The sequence below is a fragment of the Giraffa tippelskirchi genome, chromosome 12 (assembly GCF_054371585.1).
Source record: "Giraffa tippelskirchi isolate mGirTip1 chromosome 12, T2T-mGirTip1v1.2.pri, whole genome shotgun sequence".
NCBI lineage: Eukaryota > Metazoa > Chordata > Mammalia > Artiodactyla > Giraffidae > Giraffa > Giraffa tippelskirchi.
Genome location: NC_137286.1, coordinates 97,039,245 through 97,060,335, shown reverse-complemented (window position 1 = coordinate 97,060,335; position 21,091 = coordinate 97,039,245). Strand labels below are relative to the sequence as shown.

The following is a 21,091-nucleotide window of genomic DNA, read 5'->3' as shown; positions in this document are numbered from 1 at the left end:
TCTGGAAAGTGTTCCTAGAATGGATGTTTCCTATTTTGAGTCTGGAATCATAAGTAAAAATTTGGAGTTTTTACAGACAACGTGTAAACATCATATGCTAAAATATCACCTTCTCTGTTAAACTACACTAGTTCTCAGTTATTGAGGTCGAAGTATGAGGCAGAAATCTCTGAAGCTGAGATTGACAGGGTTACTGGTGGTGCATTTTGTGCCATGAGGACCCTTTATTTTACCCTAAAGGCTACAGTGAGACAGTAATGATTTTTAAGCATGGCAATGGAAAGAACTAATTAATTTTAAAAAAATGACTCAGGCTACTGTGCTGATTATGATTTTAGGATGTCTAGACTTGAGGTCGGAGAAGGCAATGGCACCCCACTCCAGTACTCTTGCCTGGAAAATCCCATGGACGGAGGAGCCTGGTAGGCTACAGTCCATGGGTCGCTAAGAGTCGGACACGACTGAGCGACTTCACTTTCACTTTTCCCTTTCATGCACTGGAGAAGGAAATGGCAACCCACTCCAGTATTCTTGCCTGGAGAATCCTAGGGATGGCGGAGCCTGGTGGGCTGCTGTCTATGGGATCGCACAGAGTCGGACACGACTGAAGCGACTTAGTAGTAGTAGTAGTAGCCTTGAGGTAAGAGGCTGTTGTTGCCCACATCAGACGTAATGAAAGCTTGAACTAAATTTGTGGTAGAAGAAAGACAAGGGGGAAGCTTCAAACACACTGAGGAGGTCAGATGTGAGGGACCATGATAATTAATCAGTTGTGAGGAGTAGGAATGAGGGGAATCTGGCCTGGGAGAAGAAATTATCTAGAAGCTATTAAATGTGTTTGGGAATGTAAAGATGCAGGGCTTTAGGGGAGAGAAGAATGAAGATGACTAGTCATCCGAGTCTGTTGGATATCTGAGTTTTTCTAATATATATGAAGCTTTGAAATTTGAGAGCCAAGTTGGGCATGGAGTTCATAATTTAAACCTCTGAGATCACCCAAGGAAAGTAAGAATATATAAAAAGAAGAGCAGCAGCCCAAAGTCAGATCCCCTGTGGAACAATAAGGTTTAATTGGCCAACGAAGGACAGCAGAAGGAGGGATACCCAGGAGGAGGCCAGGCAGAAAGAGAACAGGAGAGAATACAGGCACACCTGGGAGATACTGTAGGTTCCGTTCCACAAAGCGAGTATTGGAGTAGATCAAGTCACGTGATTTTTTGTTTTCCTAGTGCATAGAAGTTATGTTTAATGTTTAAATTACACTATAGTCTGTTAAGTGTGCAATAGCATTGTGTCTAAAAAAGTGAAAATATCTTAATTTTAAAATATTATATTGTTAAAAAATGTCAACCATCATCTGAGCCTTTAGCTAGTCATAATCTTTTTGCTGGTGGAGGGTCTTGCCTCTACGTGATGGCTGCTAACTGATTGAGGTAGTGGTTGCTGAAGGCAGGAGTGTCTGTGGCAATTTCTTAACATAAGACCACAGTGAAGTTTGCCACATGGATTGACTACTCTTCCTTTCACAAATGATTTCTCTGTAGCATGCAATGCTATTTGATCACATTTGCCCACAACAGAATCTTTTAAAATTGAGCTTTGTCCTCTCAAACCCCACCACTGCTTATCAGCTAAGTTTATGTACCATTCTTTTTTTTTTTTTAAGTATGTATGTATTTATTTATTTGGCTCGGCCGAGTCTTAGTTGTGGCATGTAGGATCTGGTTCTCTGACCAGGGATTGAACCGGGCTCTCTGCACTAGGAACGTGGAGTCTTAGCCACTGGATCACCAAGGAAGTCCCTATGTACCATTCTTAATCCTTTGTTGTCATTTCAACAGTCTTCACAGCAACTTTACCAGCAGTAGATTCCATCTCAAGAAACCAGTTTCTTTGCTTATCTATATGAAACAATTCCTCAGCTGTTCAAGTTTTATCATGAGATTGCAGCAGTGCAGTCACATCTTCAGGCTCCACTTCTCATTCTAGTTCTCTTGCTGTATTCACCACATCTACAATTACTTTCTCCAGGGAAGTCTTGAACACTTCAAAGTCATCCATGAGAGTTGGAATCAACTTCTTCCAAACACCTGTTGACATTTTTATCTCTTCCCATGAATCACAAATCTTAATAGCATCTAGAATGATGAATCCTTTCCAGAAAGTTTTCAAATTACTTTGCCCAAATCCATAAGAGGAATCACTATTATGTCAGCTGCAGTCTTATGAAATGTACTTCTTACAAAGACTTGAAAGTCAAAACAGCTCCCTGATCCAGGGGCTGCAGAATAGACATTATGTTAGAAGGCATGGAAACAGCGTCAGTCTCCTTGTACATCTCCTTCAGAGCTCTTGGGTAACCAGGTGCATTGTCAATGAGCATAATAATTTGAAAGGAATTTTTTTTGCTGAGCAGTATATCTCAACAGTGGGCTTAAAATATTCAGCAAACCATGTTGTCAACAGATGTGCTGTCATCCAGGCTTCATTAGTTCATTTTACGGATCACAGATAGAATAGTTTCAGCATAATTCTTAAGGGCCCTAGGATTTTCAGAATGGCAAATTCGCGTTGGTTTCGACCTAAAGTCATCAGCTGCTTTAGCCCCTAACAAGAGTCAACCTGTTCTTCGAAGCTTAAGGTATTGACTTCTCTTCTCTGGCTTTGAAAGTCCTAGAAGGATGGCATCCTCTTCCAATAGAAGAGATTTCATCTACATAAAAAAAAATCTGTTGTTCAAGATACTGAATTAAATATCTTGGCTAGATCTTCTGGAAAACTTGATGCAACTTCTACATTAGCACTTGCTGCTTCACTTTTTACTTGTATATTATAGAGATAGCTTCTTTCCTTAAACCTCATGATTCAGCCTCTACTCGCTTCAGACTTCTCTGAAAAATTTCCTCACTTCCTCTCTCAGCCTTCATAGAATTAAAGAGAGTTAGAACCTTTGGGTTAGACTTTGGCTTAAGGGAAAGATGTAATTGGTTTGATCTTCTATCCAGACCACTCAAACTTTCTCCAGTCAGCAATAAAGATGTTTCCTTTTTTATCATTCATGTGTTCCCTGATGTAGCACTTTTAATTTCCTTCAAGAACTTTTCCTTTGCATTCACAACTTGGCTAACTCTTTGGCACAAGAGGAATAGCTTTTGATCTGTCTCTTCTTTCAGCATGTCTTCCTCATTAAGCTTAGTCATTTCTAGCATTTGATTTTAAGTGAGAGACCTATGACTGATTCTTTCACTTGAACACTTCAAGGCCAGTATAGGGTTATTAATTGGCCTAATTTCAATATTGTTGTGTCTCAGAAAACAGAGACACCCAGGGAAAAGGAGAGAAACAAGAGAATGGGCTGGTCAATGGAACAGTCAGAAGAAACACATGTATCACTTAGGTTCACAATCTTGATGGGGTTCATGGTGGCCAAAAGCGATTATAGTAATACTATCAAGGATCACTGGTCACACATCACCGTAACAAATATAATGATAATGAAAAAGTTTGAAATATTATGAGAATTACCAAAAGGTGACACTCAGTGTTGAAGTGCACAAATGCTGTTGGGAAAACTGGTGTTGATAAGAGTTTCTGTGTACAAGACTGTCACAAACTTCAATTTGAAAAACAAAAAACTCTCTGTAAAGTGCAATAGCATGAGTTTTGTCTGTAATATACTTCAGAAATCAAGCAACTCTGACTCAGTAATTTTCAAACTGATATTCCTTGGAACAGTTATTTTGAAATATGCTAAAGAGAAAAAATATGGTTAAATATATTTGGGAAATTCTGGGTTTAAAAATAAAATGTTACACAGATTGTGTTTTCTTTTGTATTTTTTTTAATGAATGGAAGGACTTTTCCAAGCCTTTAGCATTTTAATTAACATGTAGGTCCCTAACACTTTGGCCTAAGTAGAGGAAGAGGGTGAAGCCAAAAGGAGTGAATGGGAGCGATGAACTAAGAGGTAAAAACTGGTGTCTAAAAGCTTAACTAAAGAGACAAAACCAAGATAAGAGAGAAGCAGAAGTGGGGGAGGGTAGGACCAATAGCCAGGTGGAGAGAGTACCTGACTTGAACAGTATGAAAGTTCAAGTTGAGGATGAGCAGTTTTTTTCTGGAGAAAACTGGAGGAAAAGAAATAACAGTAAATACAGAGGTAGGAAGATCTTTAGATAGAGGAGGACATCAAGATAAATAACCAAATTTTATTTTCTGCACAATATGAGTACTTCACTTATTATGCAGTCAGAATGGATGAATGTTCATATGTGGATTTTTCTAGGAAGGGACCAAATATTTAATCATCTTCAAGAGATGTGTGAGCTCAAAAAAGGACAGACACTGCTGCTCTGCACTGTGATACCTGAGCTATAATCTTTGGTTCCTTAACCTAAAAAATCTGACATTCAAGGCTATGTGTATTTTTTCAGTCTCATCCGGCACTGTTCCCCTTCACATCTATTAATTGCTGTCCCATCTGATTTTCTCCTGTGCGTATCCCGCCCTGTCTATTTGTTCAAATTCTTTTCCTGCTTACACACTCTTCCCTGTACGTCCACCTATCCGAATCCTACCCATCCATCACAACTCACTTCAGTTCACTGCCTCACCTGGCCCCCACCATATCCTCCCCAAGAGACTAGAAATCTTACAAATCGGTGACTGTCTATAGGATTGCTATTATTTTTATGTTCTGCTCTTGGTGGGAGGCTGTATGCCTTGCTGTGCCAGGCTAAGTCGGTTCAGTCTTGTCCGACTCTCTGTAACCCTATGGACTGTGGCCCACTAGGCTCTTCTGTCCATAGGGATTCTCCAGGCAGGAATACTGGAGTGGGTTGCTGTGCTCTCCTCCAGAGGATCTTCCCCACCCAGGGATCAAACCCGGGTCTCCCGGCATTGCAGGAGGATTCTTTACTGTCTGAGCCACCAGGGAAGCCCAAGAATACTGGAGTGGGTAGCCTATCCCTTCTCCAGGGGAGCTTCCCAACCCAGGAATTGCACTGGGGTCCCCAGCATTTCAGGTGGATTCTTTACCAGCTGAACTACCAGGGGAGCCCGGGAGGCAGTATACTTACCAATAAATACCCTGGAGTCAGGTCACCAGGTTTGAATCATGTCTCTGCCCTTTCCAAGCTGAGTGACCTTCCCTAAGTTGCTTCAACTCCTAGCCTCATTTTCTCTCTGTAAAATGGAAATCATAGCTGTACCTATCTGCTGGTGTGTTATGAGGAACAAATGAGATTCATACACGTCAAGTGTTTTAACAATGCTTAGGTAAACTTTCTCCCTTATTCCATACTTATTTCTAAATATTTCTTATCTTTGCTATGTATTTTAAGCTGTTTATGGGTAAGATCCATACCTTATACATACTGCATTCTCTCGGTGCTTGAAACAGTGAATAATTGAATAATTTTTGTTAGCTACATGAATGAATGATTTAAATGAGTTCAACATTTGTCTCAGTATTTAATTTACAAAGAGAAAACAACTTACACACTTGGAAAAATATGGCAGTTATAAAAGTATGTCATTTAAAAAATAATGATATGCATGTGATATTTATAGCTGGAATGACCAGCTGCATTTTAACTCCTATTGGAGCATATTTTAAAATTGATCTCTTCTATAAAATGCAAAGTCTAGCATATTTTTAAAGAACAACTTGAAATCAATTCCAGAAAAATATAAAAGATGTAATCTGTTATTTTAATTGATTGTTTTACTATGATATATAAATATAACAAAGATGTATATCATTTTCTATATTCAGTTGAGAGAAAATAATTCCCTTGTCTTCAAGTAGCTTATGCCAAATGGGAGAAACAGCCTTCTAAATGCAGACATTTGATAAATTATAAGTGCTGCAATAAAGATGTGCCCAGGAAACCATGAAAAAGTAAAAACAACTGTACTCCAACCAAGGGGTGCAAAGACTTAGTCCTCCTGGTCCAGTAGATTTAAATCATGTCCTCAAGTTTATTCACTCATCCAATCTAGTAGGAAGTTGCTCTTCTTGATCATTAAATGATATCCTAGAGCCATAAAAGAGTCAGTACCCTTCCAGAAACTGAAGAATGGATTCCATATGTTGTACTGAACATGATATAACTAGAATCACAGTTCTCAGGTGGCTCACCTAGTGAATCAAAAGGCAGAGCAAATTATCCCCCACAAACATTGAAATTATCACTGCTTTTTAGTATATGTTTATGCTAGGAAATAATTCAGGAATATTTTATTTAGAGTATATATGCTTTGTAAGCTGTTTCTTCTGTAGAGTTGCCTTTGCCGAAAATGCACTGGTTTCTGTTGGTTTCATTTTAACATAAAGAATTATCTGCTCTACAAAAGAACCACAAACATAAATGATAGGTTAACTAAAGTTAAGGCCTATCAGATTATCTCTTAGGACTTATAAAATTATTTATTATAAACACATTAAATGGGATTTTAGATGTTCTATCATGGTGAAGAGATATCTTGTTAAAATGCAGTCTTCAGTTTATCTTATATAGAGGGCTCCGTTGTTTCTGTTTCTGCTTCAGACTCTGGTAAGCTGAGTTTTACCAGAAGTAGGTTTGCTCACCTCTGAAAAGGCTCATGTGTATTCTGAAGCACCTGTCTCATTTTACACAGTAACAATCTAAGGAAGACACTGCACAGTGGGATGATTGGTTATTGTTCATCTCAATTTATGGATAGATTATGTTCAAAATTTAAGGATAGATTAGGTTCACTTCCCTGGTGGCTCAGCTGGTAAAGAATCCGCCTGCAATGCCGGAGACCTAGGTTCGATCCCTGGGTTGGGAAGATCCCCTGGAGAAGAGAACAGCAGCTACGCGTGCCAGTATTCTGGCCTGGAGAATTCCATGGACTGTATAGTCCATGGGGTCACAAAGAGTCAGACACAATTGAATGACTTTCACTTATGTTCAAAAAGTCACCAAAGAGCATAAAGAGGCCATTTCTTGGGCACAAAAATTTCTTGGGCATCCATTTCTTGGGTATAAAATTTGAATTTATAGAGTGTTTATAATCGGTAGTGTGGGGAATTGTGTGTTTGTGTGTGTGTGTGTGTGTGTGTGTTAGGGAAGAAGGTGATAATGCTGGAATGAAAATTTATTACTCTTGGGTTATGTATGCTATGAGTTGTTCAAGTTATGTTTTCCTGATTTAAGCAAAAATATTCTGGAATCCTTTTCACTGCAAGAAAAGTTTTTGAAAATCTCAGAGCATCATTATTCTGGTAATATATTTGGACCACTATCAATATTTTCTGCTAAAGAAAAGCGTCACTGGTAGACATTTTGTTACTTTCCTTTTTTTCTGAGGCATTTCAAATGCTTGAAACCCAGGAAACTACTCTGGGTAGTAGGAAACTCAAATCTTGTGCAACATTCACCCCTAACTGCCCTAGCCCTTAGGCACATACACAAACACTTCCATTTTCTTAATGGTTAAAGTTTTCCTAGGATTCCAAAACAAAGTTCCAGCTTTCTCATATTCTCATAGTCTTCAGTTGCTTTGAGATTAAACATTTCATTCATGTAATCCTATGGTGTAAACATTCCTTTAAATTGATAGTGCCCTACTTAAAAATAAGTTCAAAGCAGCAATAAATATTTTAGATATGTTCGGTCACTCCTGCCGTGAGTTATTTTCCTACAAATTCTATTCTCACTGTAGAAGTGTTTGTAAAATTTTACATACTATATTTTTATCCTAAAATTTTCTGGAATGATATCCTTTTCCACTAAACATAAAGAATCTCACATTAGTTTTACTTCTAAATAATGCAGGACTGTAAGTTTAGTAATTTTACAAAGATTAGTCAATGCTTATTATCCCCCAAAAATGGTCTTTTACGTGTTCCAACAGCAAATTGAACATATGGTTTCAGAGTAAGTGAGGTTGGAGTAAATCCATATAGCTAATAAAACTTTTATTAATATTAAACTAGGTTTAGAAAATATTCAAGTGTCTCTATATCATAATTTCATGTACACTAAGTATATTTTTTGCCAATTAAAAGTCATCAAGTAATGGTAACGATGCCAATTTTAATTGAATTTCAACTCCTTGTCCCTATATATATATATATATATATATATATATATATATTCTTTGTCTTGCTTTATATTGAAGTTTGTAAGAATTTTAGCTGTTTGAGAATTTAATCACCATAATTGGCTTTTAATAGCTGGAATGCTGTTGACCCCCTCCCTAAAAAAAATGATTAACTCCTGAATCTGAGGAAGAGAAAATAGCCTCTGACCTCAGGAAACTGGCCTGACCCTTACAAGGAGGCCTCAGGATCACTGGGAGCTGGCCTGGGGCTCATAGCTCTGTCATGGTGTTCTCCTGTTGGACATAAACAACCTCACAGAACACCAGGATCAGACAAGTCCACATGATGATGTGAGGCAAAAAAACACTATAATTTTGTCTAAGCACAGACAAAGCAAGATTACTCTATACAACTCACCTGAACATTAACATCCTCCTTTCCTCCTTATAGGAGTGACTGCTACTTCTCTATCAATTACAGTATTAGCCTAGGTCTAGTCACTAAGTTGTGTCCGACTCTTTGTGAACCCATGGACTGTCGCCCACCAGGCTCCTCTGTCCATGGAATTCTCCAGGTAAGAATAGTGGAGTGGGTTGCCATTTCCCTCTCAAAGGGATCTTCCTGACCCAGGGATAGAAACCCAGTCTCCTGCACTGCAAAGTCTTTACCATCCGAGCCACCAAGGAAGGTCTAGTCCTAGATAAGATTTATTAAGGCATCCAATCACAGAATTATCGCCAATCCCTGACAGAGCCCAATCCAGAACAAAGCTCTGCTCCTTTACATCCTTCCCCAAATTACTTACCCAGAGCTCTGATCCTACAGCATGTCCTTTGACACCCTCTTAACTAGTCATCTCATGGTTCCTTCCCATGTCTCCCTCACAGCAGTGACCAGTCAGCACCGCCTTCTCAACTCCAGTTGTGTTCCTGGTGGTTTTTGGCAGAAAGGTATTGATACATCCATAGCCCCCAGATGGTGACTATTGAACTAGCTGTTAAGTAAAAATGTAAAAGACCTGTGTAAACTGTAAAGTTCTGTTTAAAAGTTGATGCATCATGACTTCTAGGCTTAGAATTTTGTTCTCAGTAAAATCCTCCAAACCCACAAGTGGTTTTTAACATTCTACTTTTAAAAATATATTTGATGAATAGTTCCCTTCCTAAATATAAAACATATGTATTTTCTACTCTACTCTACCCCGCCACCGAATAAAGATCCCATGGCTCCAAAGAGAGGTTAATTCTTTTGAAGAGTTTCTATTATGCTTGGGTAATCTTTGTTCTAGTTCAGATTTTAAATTAGCATCTAAATTAACAGCAAGTCATATCGCTGTCCTCTCAAATAGTAATGGATCAATACTTCTTAGACATTATAGTGCCAATTCTAAAAGGTAAGTAACATTTATTTTTTCTTAGTTACCAGTTTTGATGGTAGAATTTTAAACCATTGGATGTAGCAACACAAAGGGAGGTGGTTTGGTTCCATCCATTTGTTTCACTATCTTTTAATATCCATCACTTTACTTCTGTGTGCGCCTGAGGATGTTGATATAATGGATCCTTTTATTACCATAGAAGCGGTTAACATGAATAGATCTTCATCCAGTCCCCAATTCCCTACACCAAACAGGAGATTAAATATGTATCTAGTTATCTTATAGAACAGAATCTGCCACATCACTCTGTCTCTGACGTCTAGACATGCTGCCCTTTCTATTTTTATTTGGAAAGGAATCCAAGGTTTCCAAATAACCAGATCTTCCATGTGGAACATGGTGGGTGCTGGTTTGTGACCGTGCCTTACGTAAACATTTTAATATCGGATCCCTAAAATCCAGAGGCTCCCCCAAAGGGGATTAAAACATAATCCCCTCTCTGTTATCGCTGTAGTAGATTAACTCTGTTCTCTCTGCGGCTGGTTTGCTCCCTGAAGGCTACAACAAAAAGACTCAGCGCTCCTTAAACATGCTATGGTATTGGAAGTTGTAATTGGAGATTTCCAAAGGACAGGGGTAAAAATGACACACTATTAAGGTTGAATATTTCATGAGTGCCTTTCTTAAAGAAGGACCAGTTCGAAGCCCTTTTATAACCGCCCCCCCCTCCGAAAAAAATCCCAGTTCAATAGAACGCGTTTGGAGTAAAAGCAAAAGGAAACGCAGTCGCCTTTCAGAAAGGCAGAGAAACAGGTAGCGGAAATGTGTTCCCCGTTAAAAGTTCACGGAATTGTGTACTTAAAATTCGTAATACCGTATATTTCGGTCAGTCAGTTTCTGTGGTTTTGATAACGGGTATCATGATTTTTATCTTTTTTCCAATTTAATTGTTTGGATATGTTAAACTGTTTTTTAAGAGAACGAAGCAGTTCGCCATTTTTAATGTTTTTGACCATTCATCGTCTCCAAATACCAGAATATTCTATGAAACCAGAGATAAGTAGCTTTCCGTGTTTAGAATAAGGACTTTGCTGAGGGTTCATCAAGGCCCAAGGATGTGTAGGAAGACACTGTTTGCCATGTGAATCAGGTCACCTTCTTTCTCACCTCGCCCCAGTCAAGAGTAAACCTCCCGGATTTCTCCCGAAGAGAAGTACGAAGAGTGGCCTCCAGACGAGCGACACGGCGGCTTAAGGGTTAAGGGAGCGGTTCGAACCGGCCGGAGCGCGGGGGCTTCGGAGGAGCGCGCGCGCAGACCCTCCAATAAACACAAAGGAGGGCCTGGGGAATAGAAACCCAAATCCACTTGTAATCGTACAAGAGATTCGGGCATAATTACTTGAGCAACCTAGATTAAGATTGATGAGCCTTTAAAGTGGCGCTTCAGATCGACCGCCTCGCCCTTTGGAAAGAAAAACCTTATGGAGCCAAGGCGGACCCCCGACTCCGCTCGGCCCCAGCGGAAGCTGCCCGCCCGAGACCCGCGCCGGGAGTCGGCGCGCCCCGGGGCCGGGCGGCCTCCCCGGCTGCGGGCTCGAAGGGGCTGGGAAGAGGCAGTGAAAGCAGGGGCTCCGCGTGAGCCCGCCCCGGGCGGGCGGTCCCAACCGGGATGCGGGCTGACACCCAGTTTGCCCCACAGCCACCACCCGTCCTTTTAAGCGCGACAGCCGGCCGATTCCTCCCCGGTCCTCCTGCAGCAGAAACGCCCGGCTTTGTGCAGGACGGTCGTGGACTCGGCGTGTGCCGCTCCCTGGAATCGCGGGCTCCGCCGCGGTCCCCGCGCTGGGACGGGGACCAGGCCGGGCCTGCTCGCCGCGGTTCCGGCGGTGCGAACGGGTCTCCCCGCGAGGAGCCGGCGCGCGCGAGGGGCCCGGGCCTGAGCGGCCGCAGGGGACCTGCCTTTTCATTGCTTTCCCCCTACTGTTACTGTGACTCATTTAAGTGTGTACTGGAGAGGGTGGGTCGGGGGTGGGGGGAGGCGGGGATGAAGGGAATGTAATGAGCCCTGGCTACAGAATAACGAATACATTTTTTTTTCTAAGTCTATATTTTAAGTACAGACTTGAGGGGAGAGAAGAATGCCCCCGCTCTACAGGGAATCTTAAAGGGGCAGTTAAGTAACCCCCTTCCCCTTTGAATTAATATTCTAATACGTGAGATTTTAAATTTTCTTCTTTAACTCAGATGGAATGAATTCGAAGTAAGCACCTTAGTAGGCACACTTTCTAAAAATCTCTTTACTGAAGCTTAGTTTCTCTAGACCCCAAAGTTGAGAAAGGGCACTTTGCAGATGCTCTTCTGAGAATCGTTTTGTTCAGTCGTCTTACAATTTGATAACGTTTGGCTTATTCCAGGTGAGAAAAAAATCACTGCTACAATTTTCCTGCTTTTCTGCATAAACAATGTATTTAACGTCCGCGTTTTGCGAGTATATCGGTGTGCTGTGCGCGTGGGGATACCTTCCTGCAAGATGCGAACCCATTAGTGCAGTGGGGTTTATATATTAGACCCTGTACCTCTTCACATCCTCCCGCCCATCCTGGGGGGCTGCTGCTGCCCAGTGGACGGGATTTACATGTTGGCTGGTCTTTGGGGACCGTGCTGACTGCCCAGAGCGTCTCTTCCGAACGGAAAGCCTGTGCGTGCTCAATGGAAAATCAGGGCCTTAGAGAGTCATTTTGCACTTTTAAGTTGGTTAATGTCAGCGCCCCACTAACCATGTAGGATATCTAGGCAGAGGTTGCAAACTTGCTTACTGAGGGTCACTTATTCGATTTTGTGACCTCTTGAGTTTTTATAGAATTATTATCTCCTGTCTGGTTATAAGGTATTGTGTGTGTAACAACTAAGCAGACCTATCTCACATGAAAGGAGCTTGCCGCATAATATGGACACTGTTTTTTTCAGTGCATGTTTAAAAACCTGAGGTACCCTTCCAGGAGGGAGCAGACAAGGGGCAAAGAGGCACAGCCTGACTCCTCTGGTGCCCTGTTCTTTCAGGTCCAGTGGTTCTCAGCACTCCTGCCCAACTCATCGCTCCTGTAGTGGTGGCCAAGGGGACTCTCTCCATCACCACGACCGAAATCTACTTCGAGGTAGATGAGGATGATCCTGCCTTCAAGAAGATCGACACAAAAGTGAGTTAAAATGATTCCGCGTGCAGTACTGGTGGCTTTGTGGCAGGCAGGAAGTGGTTTTCAATTTTGCTTGGTTTTAAATGACAGTGGGGGAGGGGAGCACATTCCCATCCTTCTCACAGAAAATGAAATGAATGAAATAACACTTGCTCTATTTTATGGGATTGGAGAATATAGTAACCATCCTAAATCCTGTTATTACATTTTAACGGTCTCTCTATGCTAGTGCCTTTGTGTGCACTTGGGCAGATTTGGTAGTGAAGCCAGTTGCTCCCAAGTCCCTGGGGTACAGCATCTCAGATTCTCTGGGAAGACTGGGAAAGGGCTCATGGAATTTCTTACTAAGGTCACTTTTAATTTCCAAAAGTATACATTGATGTATGAATCACTGTTTGTTAAAAGATTGCAAGAAAACTATGGAAGGGCATTTAGATATAAATTCATATCCATTATTACATCCAGTTTCCATCTCCTGAAATAAGAATGAGTTTGATATGTGAATTTAAGAAGAGAAATCGATTCTCTGAGAAGCATTGCTTTAAAATGTGTATACATAGTATGTATTGGCGCTCAGATGTTTAAAGATGAGGTCTTCTGTGGTTGTAGTGCCGGACAATATATATTTGGATGATTTGAAATGCATAAATATTTGTTTATTATATTTTATTTTGTAAAACTTAAAACCTGAGTATTCAGCAGCTTTATACCTCTGAAGTTTCTTCTGAAATTAATTCCATTTTTTTTTTTAACTTTTATGTTACTGTACCATTTGTAAACTCTTTTTTCCTGAGGCTAACAATTCAAGAACATAAGTCATGCTAGGTAAACAAGCATCATTTTACAAAAATCTGCCTTTAAATTATTTTTCAGAGGCAATTGTTCTAAAATAGCAAAAGACAAATGCTCCCAAAGATCCAGAACTTTATTATTTGTGTTTAATTTATATACAGAAGCAAAACATTTATAAAATGCTATTTGTGGAATAGCAATTAAAAGTCTCAAATTTACTTCCACCTGAATTAACTAACCAAGGCCCATAGGTGATTAGCCCCTCCCAGACTTGTTGACTCTTAAAATACTCTGGAGGATAGTCACAGGACTTCTTTTATTTCTAGCTCCAAAAGAATAGAATTTTGAAAATGAGTTTGAATGTAGTGCATTTGATTTAAAATCATTTAAAGTTTGTCTTTATGCTTTTATCATTGGCTTGCTTTATGAAGTAAACAGTAATTTTGGATTTCTGATTAATTTATCCTGCCAGTGGAACCCTTACTGCATAAAATAAGGTTTGACATATATTAGGTCAGAAATTACCTTCATTTTATTAGCATAGTTTTCATATACAAATTTCAAAAGTTTTATTAGGACTTTGTTAAGTTCATTTTTCTCGGAGTTTGTCTGATTTTTAACTCAGCAACCATGACTGTCATGACATATTTCATCCTTATAGTGTCAAAAATTCTACATAAATATTAACCCAAAAGAGCAGGCTTTCAAAGGTAGATTTAAATTGTTTCTGTTGTCTAATGGAATAGTTTTATAAATAAGTCAGAAGCTAACAGTAGATCATTATATTGTGTAACTATACAAAAAGCTTTCTGCCAATATTTTAAGGTTTTATTTTTAATTATTTCATTAGCATATTTCTCAAATGTTTAAAATATTCAAATGGTTCAGTTTTCAAATTGAAGCATTACATCTTTTGACAGGAAAACGATTTAAAGTGAGACACAACAAGTTTTATTTTACTTCATTTATTAGCTTCTAATTAAATAAAAACCAGCAACAGAAATTAAAATCTAAATCACAAAAGTAATTATCCAGTGTATTTCAAGTGCATTTTTCAAATATATAATTCAGATATTCAAGCGTTATTATATAAGCTGAATTCAAATTTCTTTGAATATATTTAAATAACATTTCAAGTATATTTATGGAATGTTAGAAATAGAACAAGCAATATATTTGAAACAAAATGTAAACTTTTTAAAGTTCAGACACTTTTAAAGACAGATAAAAGTACCAGGAGGAAATCTACCTTTAAATTATGTCTTTGTTAGTGGAAAATGTCTGGAAGTATCCATAATGCCAATTTAACTTTTCTTCACCAAATCACAAAACACCAACATCCACACTTTCAAAGACAATGTAAGATCACAATATTTGTTACAAATCAAAATATACATTAAACTTTCCTTCAGATGGCATATCCAAATCATGTTTACTCACAGCCAAGATTGCTATAATCCTCAGATAGTTAGGCAGCGTTCGCTGCGGTCTTGCGTTGCAGCCAGGCTGTTTTCCGGGTGTTCCTGTGTACTTTTCAAGGACGATAGAAAATCCTTTGTAAAGAAGTCTTCTAATACTTGTGGGTTTGGGGTGTTCTCCATCTGCTCTCCCTACTTCTTTTTCTCCCCTTGGAGGGGTGGGTGAGATGATGCCTTAAGCGGTTGCGTTAGCACTCCTTTTGAAGGAAGAGATTGTTTTCACTGCCTAGTGGAATATTAGATAGGAATCGAACAGGAAGTTTACACTGCATGAGAACTTTTAAGAATGAATAGTATAATCACATTTCGGCTCTCGATTAAAATTGTCCTCTAAAGTTTCTCCAAACTTTTCGGGTTGGTCAGGATCTCCCTCGCCAGTCGCCACGTTTGTTTGGCAGCGTTCTCTAGAGCCGAGTGAGGTTTGCCTTGAAACAGATCTAAGTTCGGTAGGAAGTAGTGAGGACACCGCCGGCACTGCAGGCAGGAGATGAGTTGCAGCAAAATCCCGTTCAGCCTATCACCCAGGCAGGACTCGTCCCAGTCCGACTCCCGGGGGTGCTTCTCGCACTCGTAGGAAACCAGAGTCTTCATGTGGTAGTTGTTGAGGGGCTGGCCCGGTAGTTCCAGGTGACGATCCCGCAAGGTTTTGAGGATGGAGAGGCATTTCTTCCTGCAGCCCCCCATCTGCAGTCTGTTCTCCGCTTCCGCGAACTGCAGCACCCAGGCGTCGCTCTCGGCCGAGCTCTGCTTGCCGGCCAGGGAGTGGCACTCCTTGGACAAGAGATTGAACCCTTCCGCTTTGACCTCCGCCACTCGGTTGGGTCCCGGCCAGGGGATGTGGGGAAGTGGCCAGTGGGCAGCACTCCTGGGCCAGATCCCGGTGCATTTAAAAGCCGGGGTGATCTGCACCACGTACCTGTCTCGGATCCTCAGTTTCACTTCGCTTGTGTCCGCCACCATCTTTACCACATCCCTGTAGCTACACTTGTCTACCGCCTGAGCCACCAGCGTCTGAAACCTGGATCGGATTTTGCGCGCCGAGAGGTAGCCAGAGGCAGTAATGAATTCCACCCAGAGGGACATGCTTCTCTTGCGGCCGTCGCTCAACTTGAGCACGGCGCAGCCGGGCAGCGAGCCGTCGTCCACAAAGTTGAACACCCCCATCTGGTTAAGGTAAAGCACCACTTCGAATTCGGTGGGGGAGATGACCTCGAGGCCCTCGTAGCGATTGTCCATCTCGTTGAGAGAGCTGATGAACCGGGGCTCCTGCACCTCCACCTCCTTCAGGACGTCGGAAACTACTTTGCAGACTTCCCGGATAGTTTTGGCAATGGCAGCTTTCCTGGCTTGGCATTTTTCGTTGTAGTATTTATTCAGATGGTAAACCAGCTTGGCCTGGGCCGCTATCATGTTGGGGCAGAGATCCGGGTTGTACACCGGAGTCTCGCAGTAAGCTGTGGGATCCAACGCGGCTGCTAGAGCTGGAGCCAACTTCGGTGGAGAAACGGGCCGCGGCGCTCGGAACTATACCAGAAGCGTCTCTCCGAAGTGCGGCGGCGGCCGGGGAATCCCTCGCGCCGTTCTCCCCTGCCTTTTATCTTTGAGCCCAGCCGGCCTTAAAGTGAAAGGTTGTTCTCCCCCCCCCACCCCTCCTCCTCTCTCTCTCTCTCCGTCTGTCTTCCACTTTTAAAGAATCTTTCCTTGTGTGAGAGAAACGCGTGCAGAGATCACCTTCTCAGTTATAAAAACAAAAGTTGCGCCGAGACCCAGCAAAGCTTTTCCAGTAGTCAAAATAATCAACCCTTTCCGTATTTATTTACGCTTGCCCGTGATCATAGTGTGTGCCGGGCTGTGGATCGGATGGAGGAAAAGTGTGCTGCGTGTGCGTCGGGGGTGAGTGTGCGTCTGTGTATATGTCAGAAGAAGCTGCTGTTGGTTTGTCTTAAGAGCCCAAATGCACTCGTGTGGAAATTATAAAGGCAGGGCCAGGCAGGCTGGCGGCCAATCGCCACTGGGCTCGTCACGACAGCCTCCGTCAGCTCCAGCCCGGCTAATTAATCCCCCCTCTTGGATATAGGCACACAAACTAAAGGTAGGAGGCTGCTGCTGGGCAGAAAACCACCCAGGCCACCTAGACAGTTTGGGAAATCAGGAGGAATCTCTCAGCTTTGGTATTAATTGAAGCATATTGACGTTTTGAAAAGACTTGGCAAAGTGGTTCTCTTCTGTACTGAAAAACCCTGCTTGTCTTTTTAACCGACGAAATGCAAATACAGGTGTACTAATGGTCATCCATCAATTGGTGAATTAGATGGGGTTTTCTAAAACAAAAGTCACTAACTTGCATTTAGAGTGAGATAATTAACGCCTGTTAATCCTGGAGGTCTCTTTGAATGCAGGTTGGGAGTTTGCTCTTCAGTGTGTATGGAGGCTGGGTTTGGATGGACTGATAGCAGTGTAATTTTCTGAATGTTCCCATATTAGAATGATTTTTTTTTAATGTTATGCAGTGTTTTACCTGTTTTTCTCCTCATCTGCAGTTGTTGAAAGGAATCTAAAAATGATTGCTGTCAGATGTTGTCTACTCCAGTTTAAGATGGGATGTTTAAAAAATGTTTAGTACACTCCTCCCCCCATCTGCAGTCTTCTTTGTACTTTGGTAGACTTGCCCAACATTATAACCAAGACACTAACTTTTTGTATGCACTAGCAGACATATCTGTGAAATAAAACTCTCTGAGATTGAGAGATTATCTTAATGTGAGTTCATAATGAGCTGTTTGAATACATGACAGTTCAGGAGAGGTCATGGAGATGAGACCCAGGGGCAGATACCTATTCTGAAAATTTGCAGATTCCGGCTCTCTGTCTTGTTTACAGATGTATAATTTAGGATATATCTTCTCTCCTAAGGGTCTTTAGTGGTCATCTGAGAGTAGACTTCTAATTTTATAATATTGCATTGACTTGATTAAGGGAAATGGTTAAGATTTTTAAAGAAAATTAATTTGCAGTCACCTGGGATTTTAAAATTTACATATCATTTTTAAAAAACTTTGAAAGAAATCAATATTTGAAAATGTGGGAATCTAAAAAAGGAGGGCAAAATGGATTTATGTAGAGCTCTTCTATTTCTTTTTTCCCCTGCTGGTACCAACTGTGGCTTGATGTACAGGAAGTGGAAGAAATACTACTTAGGGGTTCTGTAGTTGTTTTTAAACCTAGGCAGATTTTTAACACCCTACCTAGAATTTAGATGCTGTCTCTTTCAAATTAAGACTATTTCCAGCAAAATCCTATAATTCCTGGAACGGGTTTGTAGGCACTTTCTTTCAGAGCCACTTGTAACAAGATCTTCTTCAGGGCTCCCACTTTCTACTCAAGCATTTGAATTTTTTTTTTTTTTTTTCCTTTCTTCTTTGCACAGGTACAGCATCATACTTTTTTGTTATCCAAGGGTGGTAGATTCCGATTTAGCTAAAATTCCGATTTAGCTTATATTAGATTCGGGGCCCCGGCATCCACCTACTCTGTTCCCCAAGAACCTTGCACCCGCTTAGGAGCAGGGATTGGGTGTAACCACCAGCCCCTCCCTACTTTGGCAGCGATGCGGGTGAACGCACTGCTACCTTTTAGCAGTTGGAAGAGGAAGAGGAGGCAAGTCACCGCCGGGGAACCTGCGGCCACGACGACGAAGATATGCCGGGGGTCTCTGGGGGCAGCCGCCTCTGTCCCCATCCAGTGCCGGTCCGCGTGCTCCCTGCCGGCCCCGCGGCCCTACGCTCCCTGACCATCCTTCTTTCGTCTGTCTGCTCCATGTCCCATAGGTTTTGTGTGTGCGCGCTTACGTGCTATGTTAAAGCCTTACTAAGGGTCCCGGGATTCTCGACGTCTGCTGCAGGCCAAGTGCTCTGCCCACGCGCCCCGCAGCCGCCCAGGCACACGTGTCGCGGCCGAGCCCGCGCTTTCTGGTCCCGGGTCGCGGGGCCCCTGCGCTCAGCGCGCTGTCCCTTGGGTTCAGGTCAGAGTGGCCCTTGTTTTCTTGGGCCACCTGCAAATGCCCCCAGTTGTCGAAGACGTCAGGCAGCCTTAGATGCGGAGGCCACGAGGCCGTTCGAAGGACCGCGGCGGCGGCAGCGGCCGTCCGGGTGGGTCGGACTCGAAGGACTCGAGGCGCGCCGGGCGGCAGCGCTGGAGCCTGGCGCGCAGGTGGCGCATCTTCGGGGCTCACTGTGCGGCTTAATTGGGTTAAAGCGGAGCTAAACGCCAAAGCACTTTGTGCAAACTAATTGGTGTAAGCAAGGCCTTTTCACTAACGATTTGCACTTTGAAGAAGAAAAATGGATGGTGAGAAGAAGACTAAGAAACTCGTTAGTCCTAGAGTGTCCCCGGGAAGTGAAGTCTTTGGGCTTCAAGGACGCTGGGACCGTGTTTTCTGAGCTGCTTCCTTCAGCACCCTTCACGCTGGGAGCTGACAGTGATTTACATAACATAGGATTCACCCACCCGCGCTCATCACCATGAGTGAACTGGGCGCCCTAGAATAATACTCCCGTGCAAGTACTGCTTGTTGCTGCAACACCGTGATTTTCTGTTACACTGAACACGTGAAATGAATTGCCTTCTGTAGCTGATCCTTCCAGTGATCTCAGACACCTCTCATTGTTGAAGGGAAAATTAAACTATTCTGAGGAGTGTGCTTTCTATACCCCCCTTTTTTTTTAATTGAAATGACCTATGGAGAGGAACTTAAAATATATAGTACGCTTTTGTGTAATTCTGCTGATTTTCAGCTAGGCTTTGGAGATAGATCTGTTTTGTGGGAGCGACTTATTTAACAATTTTAAAGTAACTTTTATAAAATATCATTTGACCTATGGAACCAGTTATTTTATATGCTTGTGTAATGCATGGAAATAGCTTAAAATCAATTTTATTTACTTGTGAAAAGTTCACAAAACAGCTCTAATGACACCAGTCTTACTTGTATAATTTTTTTTTACTATAAACATAATCATAGTAGTTAGTATTAGAATGAAAGCTTGAGTGTGTCCAGTGCTTCAGGATATAAATACTTAATTGTTTTCATTGATATGCTGTGCAGACATCTTTGACAAGAGCTAATAATAGAATGATAATTGAAGAAAACTGACCTAATTGAAGAAAAGAACCCAAGAATCTCAGGATTTAATGACTGTTTGAGATACTCATATTTGAATGATATTTGGGATTTTAAGGTCTAACCAACTTGACTTTTCCATTTCACTTAGTTCACTAGGCGGCTTTGATTTAAAATGTTCTATTATTTTAAAAAATGCAGAAAATTACAAGCACAGCATTATCAAAAATGTTAAGACTGTTAATGAATATAAAATAATTAAATATTGTGATCCTTACCACTTCCAAGCATTCAAAATAACAATGGTGAAATAACTTTTTTCTGAAGTGGTATTTCCTAGGTAACTTATTCTCCCTTCTGTAAACCTACATAACTTATATGGGACACACAAAATAATGAGCAAAGAGACACCCCATTAGATTAAAGAAAAACTCTATTATGTTGAGAAATGTAGGAATGCAGGGTTTCTGTTTTTCTTAAAAAGCCTTATTTAAATATGAATTACATGTTCATAAATTTAAGCAATTGTGACCTTTCATCTGGAAAAATGTATCTGTTAGAGGATATGCACACATGTGTTAAATGCACAGATAGATACTGTTTTGTTTTTTCATTATCTGTTGGCTGCTATCCTACTCACAAGTATTCACGAATTTCAAGTTCTATTTTTTTAAATATGTGCTTATTACACTTGGGAGATAAAAGAATATGAAGTTGAGTTTATTAAATTATTTATCCCTACTGCTGGAGTGGTTTTGAAGGCTCACTGTACACATCTGATTTCTTCCCCTGCCCCCCCCAACCCACCTCCTCTTTTTTTTTTTTAATGCACCTAGGCTATTTCATCTGTTTCATTCTGCCAGAAACAATATATTTCTTTTTTACACTGGAGAAATTAAAGACAGGTATTTGTGCAGGGTTTTCTTTATGTGTAACATTAAATAAAAATAGAGGGAGTTTTTCTGGTGATGTAATTTGATGGTGCATCTATACCTTTCTTTCTGTTGTGGCTCCTTGTATAAGAATACTTGAAACAAAATAGCTTGAAAGCTTCAA

General features: G+C 41.3%; 2 protein-coding genes and 1 long non-coding RNA gene across 9 annotated transcripts in view; 1 reads left to right on the top strand and 2 right to left on the bottom strand.

The window, feature by feature from the left end:
- The window catches only part of LOC145530437 (uncharacterized), a 28,166-nt gene extending 17,365 nt beyond the window's left edge, over window positions 1-10,801 (bottom strand). Inside the window, exons 1-3 of the long non-coding RNA XR_014071767.1 lie at window positions 10,620-10,801; window positions 8,880-9,068; window positions 5,079-5,184 (exon numbers count right to left, since the gene is read on the bottom strand). This is a non-coding gene — a long non-coding RNA (uncharacterized LOC145530437). The remainder of the gene's footprint in view (window positions 1-5,078; window positions 5,185-8,879; window positions 9,069-10,619) is intronic.
- The window catches only part of NBEA (neurobeachin), a 650,396-nt gene that overhangs the window by 422,524 nt on the left and 206,781 nt on the right, over window positions 1-21,091 (top strand). For 6 of the 7 annotated variants that reach the window (XM_081551831.1, XM_081551834.1, XM_081551833.1 and 3 more), the window contains one exon: window positions 12,513-12,649. In XM_081551831.1, the coding sequence (XP_081407957.1) occupies window positions 12,513-12,649 (137 nt within the window). Of the gene's footprint in view, window positions 1-10,755; window positions 11,867-12,512; window positions 12,650-21,091 lie in introns of those variants that run through there. The other variant, XM_081551837.1, reaches the window with a different exon arrangement.
- MAB21L1 (mab-21 like 1) lies at window positions 14,388-16,854 on the bottom strand. Its single transcript, XM_081551844.1, has one exon. The coding sequence runs from the start codon at window positions 16,324-16,326 to the stop codon at window positions 15,247-15,249; it is 1,080 nt and encodes a 359-aa protein (XP_081407970.1). The 5' UTR covers window positions 16,327-16,854; the 3' UTR covers window positions 14,388-15,246.

Coding starts and splice junctions, on each gene's coding strand:
- MAB21L1 (XM_081551844.1), bottom strand. CDS start 16,326: ATGATAGCGGCCCAGGCCAAGCTGGTTTACCATCTGAATAAATACTAC.